The 7,300-nt window shown below is 32.4% G+C and overlaps 1 protein-coding gene across 1 annotated transcript in view; it reads left to right on the top strand.

The window, feature by feature from the left end:
• Nucleotides 1–4,479: 4,479 nt before the first annotated feature.
• Nucleotides 4,480–7,300, top strand: part of LOC106681747 (venom allergen 5.02) — a 10,051-nt gene continuing 7,230 nt past the window's right edge. Inside the window, exons 1-2 of the mRNA XM_014422214.2 lie at nt 4,480–4,638; nt 5,964–6,082. Of these exons, the coding sequence (XP_014277700.1) occupies nt 4,563–4,638; nt 5,964–6,082 (195 nt within the window). The 5' untranslated portion in view covers nt 4,480–4,562. The remainder of the gene's footprint in view (nt 4,639–5,963; nt 6,083–7,300) is intronic.

Genomic DNA, 7,300 nt, shown 5'->3' with positions numbered 1-7,300 from the left:
GTTTAGGACAATTTACAACTGAATTAAAAAAACACTTCGGTACTTCCACAACATGACTTTACCTACTGACTCTTACATGGTAACCGTTAATATAACTGTTAACACATACGAACTCAAAACAATTCCATAACAAATTAAACAAACATTCCGATACACTCATAAATACAATGACCATATAAACCATGCCTAATAACGTACTAGAAAACTAAAGAGGGATCAGGAATCTTGTGGAATGATAATTAAATGTTAATGCCACGGCATGAGGAGGTGATGCTGGCTAGTGCTTCCACTAATATTTTTTTTTTTTTTTTTTTTTTTTTCTGACCTCCTAGAAAAATAAGAACAATAAATTAAATATATACAAAGGAATAAGTGTATATATACAGGTGAATTGCATCTTGGATTGCCAGTGTGGCATTCCACTAATATCTATCACGAAATTTTTAAAAGTAACCTATCGCATTCACTGTAGTCATATCGAATGACAGGTATGGATAAAGATATGCAATTTAGAAACAATTGTTTAACATGTATGGAAAAAAATAATGTTCTCCGCTGGTAGCTGCTAACCATTATAAAAAAAGTCAATTCGAAGACTATTTTTACATTTGGGGAACGCGATTTATGAATTTCTATTAAAATTTCAGCTTAAGAGCTGGTTAGCGACAGGGCTACCTGGGAGTCTATACTGTAAGTACTACAGCCACCAAAACCGCTGTGGCCCGGCTAGTGGCAACCTACCAGCTAACACAGAACGTTTATTGACATCAGGTAAACGCCGTATATTAATATTTGTATTATTCCTTATATATACTTTAATTGTGTAATATTCACAAATGTATCATTTGAGTTAATGACGATTTCAATAGAATCTGCTGATCCACTGAAAGCTAAAGTCTTACTCGTAGTATCTTTCAAAGGCGTTCAATCGCCCAGAGGCAAAAATTGGAAGCCTTTGACGAATTCTCAACTCACAGAAATCACCAATAACAATGTTTATAGTGGATCAGTAATTTTTAGTGCTATGTTTTTGGAAATATTCATGTTTATTACATTTCTGTCTCCTCTGGTTCTCTCCTCCTTCCTATACTTTCCTTAATATCCTTTAAGGCTCGGCTGGCGCCCAATCCGGTTTTACAAACCCCATTGTATCTACAGGAATCGGACCCGGTATAACGAAGTAACCATCTTGTAAGGCCCGGCAGCTGTTACCCAGTTCGGACTTATATACTCCTTCGTATTAGAGGAATAGTCCCCTGTAGGGCGAAGTTACCTTCCTTAGAGGACTTACGGCTGGCACTCGTAAGATTCATCCCGCCAATTTACCTCCTAACTAGCTACTTACCTAATTAAGCAGGCATTGTCGAGGCTTGCTATAGAGAAGCTAACATAATCAATTGGAGTCAGGTCTTACACTACCACTTCGACAGTCTCATGCGTTTCATTGTTAGTAGCACAAGATTCATTAGTTTTAAGAAGTTCAGCAAACTGAACAAGTGACATAGGCATTAAAAAATAAACCTTTTAATACAATTTTGTATATCAATCGAAAAATAAAAGATTCTTGGTCAAAATGTTGGCCTCACTAAGCTAAGGCTTTCGACTGTTTCTAGAAAATCACCAAAAATACCATAACTTCAACACAACTTCACAGACGGATAAACCTCTTTATACTACTGCAAGAACATCTGATATTACTTATTCAGTCATTTTTATTAAATCAATCGTTTTTCGTTTCTGTTTATAACATAACCTCCCCACGTATCATACTATTGCCGGACTCCCATATTACAAGAGCCCAAGAGGAGAAAAAAGACTAGCATTTCTCCCCAATTTTTTTATTACTTTAATGAAAACTGTATAATTACTAGTTAAAATCGATGAGTCCGCCAATTACAGGCAGCGGGAATAAAAAATGGTGGCTGTTCAAAACGTTGAAAAAAAATTAATTTTCCATTCGGAGCTATCCTTAAAAATTCTAACAACAGTAGAAAACCCAAGAGAACATCTTTTATAAGGTGTATTCATGATCTTTAGTTTATCATGTTAAAGCGTGTTAAATGGAAAAACTCTTATTAAATGGAGAGATATTTCCTTCTTTAACCACGTTTAAACTATATAACATGGTTGAGAGTCTGTTATTAGGTCTGCTAAATGGAGAATGACGTAATGTAACAGACCAGCTGAGCTATACATGATCGTGTTAGATTATTTGCTTGTAGTTTGTGTTTTTTAAATTATTTATTTAATGTAATGTACAACTGTACAAAATAATACAATAGGTAAATATGTAATATGTTTCATATACACTTGAAAATCTTGGGAAGGAACCACCCATTGGTGGTACTTCAAACATTAATTTAAATTAGAAGGTTCCGTGGCCATCTTCTTTTCAGACGCCTCGGAGGATTATCAGGGATTGTTAAGGATGAAAGATAGTTTGGGTTTTAATTGTCAAAATATTGTTTTGGACGTTTTTTAACAAGGCAATCAGTAGCCAAACTTTCACACTTCTACTTTTCACTTACTTTAGGCATGTTGTAATAAATTACTGCAATAAAAACTTAGAAGTAAACAATAGCATGGAAAGGTTATAAAACAAGTTGCTCAGAAAATCCGCTAGGAGCTCTAATGCATTTACTGTTTAACATGACTTTAAAGAGTGCTGCTCACGATCCTATACATTTTACATTTTACACAATATCGGGAATACCCCTATAGTAGAGTAAATTTTCTAAAATATGAGGCCCAATTGAGCTATTTACATTCGATAGTTCTCGAGATACAGCTTTTTAAAAAACAACACTTTATAAAAGATTTGAAAAAAGTTATTAAATTTATTTTGAGAAATCTATATCTCTGGAATCATTCGACATGCAGATGTCTATTATCACTCAAATTAAAGTCAGTTTGATGTACTATGAGGTAGTTTCTGACATTTATCTTTGCAATTGTAGTAGCTTTTATATTTGCAAAAATAAATTGATTTATAGTTGTTGAGACAAAATTCATGTGAAAATTTTATATTCATATGCGAATATCATAAAAACTACTACCCCTACGGAGATAAGTGTCATAAACTAATTTATAGTAAGTTAAATTTCCTTTATTTTGAGCGTTGGCAGACATACGTCCTATGATTTCTGAGATATATTTTTTTCAAAATCAAAAATTTTATCCGAACAACTAGAAATTAACATATTGTAAATTTATTTGTCGTATTTCATGAAAACTACTATTCCTACGAAGGCAAACGTAATATACTACTTTATAGTATATTAAATTAGCTTTAATTTGAGTGTTAATTAACATTTATACGTCTTATGGTTCCTGAGATATAGATTTCTCAAAATAAATTCACTAACTAGAGATTTTCCAGTGCATTTTTTATAAAATGTTAGTTTTTAAAAAGCTATATCTTGAGAACAATTAACGTAAATGGCTCTATTGGGGCTCATATTTTAGAAAATTTTCTCTTCCTTAAATTATGTTCTTTTAGGTTTTTTTAGTGTATTTGATAGTGTTAAAGATATGTAGTTCCGAAAAAAAACTTTTTTTCTAACGCTTTGAAACAGCCGCTTTTTTTTTTATCCCACCTACCTATTACTTAGCAGCCTCATCAATTTTGACTAGTATTTATACATAGTTTTAATTAAAGTAATAAAATATTGGGGGTGAAATAACTTTCTTTTCTCTCCTCTTGGGCTCTTGTACTGTCTGAAATGAGCTGCAAACGTTCAAGCAAGCTTGATTTTATGAAACACTTCTCCATTCCATAGAATGACTACTATGAAAGAATTTCTATGTAAAATGGTTAATCCATAAACTAATTAGGGAAATTCTTAAACCTGCTCCCTAAGAAAAATCTAGTTTAATTTTATCAGGAGAATGTGGGATCGGCGGTCAGTAATGATATATAAATAAGTAAAAATATTTATGCTGACGTTTCGGCCCGAATTTCAGACCTTCATTAGGGCTGAAAACAGAAGGTGAGATAAAAATCATATCTATTTTCATTCAACATTGCGGACACATCCAACTAGACATTTCCCAGATGGCAAGCATTTGCCAGAGTTCCGTACTCAAAACAAACCATCTTCAAATGTACACTGGTGTAGTAAGAACGTGAATTTTTAATTTTATTTGCTGGTTCCTATACCTCCATCTGATTTTGAAAAATAATGGGTGTGAAGGTTGAACAAAGCCTTATGAATTAATACATTATTTGCATATTTCTTGCCCTGTGGGAAGACAACAAATTGAAAATATTAGAGGTTATGGCGAAAACTTATATATAAATAAGATACCAAATTTCGCTTCTGTTATTAGACTATTTCGATTAGAAAGAATAACCCCCTAACAAATATAAAATTGAGGTTTTAATGCTAAAGAAAAAAAAAATAAAAAACACTAAAAAAAACAACTGAATAGGCTTTGTTTAGACTTTGACGATTGGCAGCCATTAAAGAATCATATGATTCTAACTAAAACATATGTTAGATATATATTTTTTATATTAATGGCAGTGTGTTATGAATTAGCAAAATTAGTAAAGGTTTCTAATGGTCCCCATGATATACCATCTTCTGTTACTGTTGTGTGTCTTTCCACACTCTGAGCAATCTTGTTTATTAATAAGTAAGTAATTGAAAAACATGTCCTGTAAGCTTTTGTATATAATAAAATAAATAATTATTTATTTATATTTATAGAATTAGATTATAAAACGATCTGAGAGATGGGTTTTGAGTATATGCATATAATTAATTTAAAGCCGCGTTTAAATTATTGTTGCACTTATAATGGAATAAATTGATATCGAATTCCTTTCATAAAACTCAGATCAAACTAATGTCACTCTCAGATTAAAGCTGATATGAAACGCAGTTTGATTGACGCTTAACTCACTTGCCACTTAGCTTGAAACTCAGATTTACTGCTCGTGGGGGATGACATTTTTTTTTTATGATAAAATAGATGGGTCTATTGTCAGTGAATAATGACCCTTCCATTATATCCCAAACCTTTCAATTCCACATCACTGCCCTCGAAGAATGATGCTAAAACTGGAGAATTAAGATAAATCCCACCAAATCACATTTACCCTTCGTCGTAAACCCATGGCTTGCTGCCCACAGTATCCTTTAATAGTACCCAACTTATTCCTGTTGAACAGATCCATTACTTCGGACTGCATCTGGATCAGCGACTGACATGGAATCTTCATCCAAGACAGGAAACTGCTCGTCGATTCCGACTACTACAACTTTTACTTGACAAACGGTTTGAACTTCCAATCCATTACAAAAGACTTATCTACATGACTATTATGAGGCCTATCTGAACATACGGAGTTGAGCTTTGGGCTCCACTAAACCATCAAATTCCTCCCGAATCCAATCCTTACAGTCCAAAATCCTCAATGCTCCTTACTTTGTCACAAATCAAATCATACGTCAGGACCTCACTGTTCCATATTCCGATTTGGCGAGAACCAGATACCATTCCTTCTATTATAAACTCCCTAACCACTCAAACTCCCAAAAGTTTCTAACCTTGCACCCTCTTACATTCCTGACAATCCTCCAAGGCGCCTGAAAAGAAGATGGGCACGAGACCTGCTAATGTAAAATGTCATTAGAGTGCTACCAATCTTTACACGCCTGTAACATTCCATTTTGACTAAGATCAAATTTACTGAATGTATTAGTATACAGTTGTAAATTTGAATTAAAATATTTTTAAAAAAAATTCTCAAAATAAGAAAAAATTCATACCTCTTTTCTCATTTTAATGTTTATCTTTAAGGGATATATAACTGATACCCTAACTTTTCTTACCACGTATACCGATGGGATAAGTGAATGCTACGTTCATACTACATCGGTCAATTATTCATAATAATACCAATTTAAGTTAGATTCGATTTAATTTTTATATTTGTTTATATTAATCCGTTTCAGAAAGTTCTCCATTGGAGTGTGATGAGAAACAGGAAATACTTGATTTTCATAACGATGCTAGAAACAGGGTGGCCCAAGGGAATACCAAACTACCACAAGCACAGAACATGTGGGTTCTAGTGAGTCCAATCCTAACTATTTACCTTTTAGAAAAAGAAAAAAAATGATTTGCAGGAACTGTTTTCCCAAGATGGCTGAAACATACCGAAAGTATTGTCCTTAAAATCCCTTTAGTTTTTATGTGTAGCAGATATGTACAGAGAAAAAAACCCGTTAATTTATACGTAAATAAATCTATAACTCAAAACTTATCTACAAATAATAAATATAATCTAGGTACGGACAGCATCAGTAAAGAATTATGCTTATAACCCGTAATCATATATTTTTTTATTCATAGAGAAAAAACACAAATAATTGAAAATTGCAGAAACGTTGGTGTCGAATGTGAAAATAACAGTTTATTTTATTTTTATTTATTAGTTATCTGCAGATTACCACCCTATTCTAACCATGGTGGGGAGGGGGGTGTCAAGTTTACATTTCGTGGAACCACCACAGAAATAAAAGTCGATCCTCTCCGCCGGATTCAAACCTGTCTCGCTCAGTCAGTTATTTCACTCCAGTGTTTGATTACTTTAATGAAAACTATGTATAATTACTAGTTTCAAAATGTTAAAAAAATTTATATATTTTTTCTTCTAGAGCTCCTTATCTTTAAAATTATTAACAACATTGAAAACCCTAATAGAACACAATAAAGTAGAGTAAATTAAGCAATTTACGTTCTATAGTTCTCAAGATAAAGCTTTTTAAGCAATTCAATTTCAGTGCTGGCAAACGTTTATACGTTTTCTGGTTTCTGAGGTATATTTTTTCACAAGTCAAAATGTTTAACATTTTGTCTAATATCATGGAAACTACGACTCCTAGGAACATAAACGTAATAAATTACTTTATAGTACATTAAATTTGCTTTAATTTGAGTGTGTAATAGGAATTTGTACGTCGAATGGTTTTTTTGATATAGATTTCTAAAAATAATTTCACTACTGATTTTCTGCGAATTTTTTATGAAATGTTGGTTTTCAAAAGCTATATCTTGAGAACTTGCGAATGTTAATGGCTCTATTAGGGCTCATATTTTAGCTAATTTACTCTTCTTTAAATGTTTTTCCATTAGGTTTTTTAGTGTTATTGACAATTTTAAAGATATTGGGTTCCGAAAGAAAAAATATTTTTTTTTTTTTAGATAGATAGATTTATTTATTGATAGATATTACAATCTGCCACACAGTTGTGGGCAATAGGTAATATTGATAAATGATCTCATACAT

Source organism: Halyomorpha halys, unplaced genomic scaffold, assembly GCF_000696795.3.
Source record: "Halyomorpha halys isolate HHAL.00 unplaced genomic scaffold, Hhal_1.1 Scaffold363.1, whole genome shotgun sequence".
Classification (NCBI taxonomy): Eukaryota; Metazoa; Arthropoda; class Insecta; order Hemiptera; family Pentatomidae; genus Halyomorpha; species Halyomorpha halys.
Note: the sequence above shows the minus strand (reverse complement) of the source record. Positions and strands in the feature narration are given on the sequence as shown.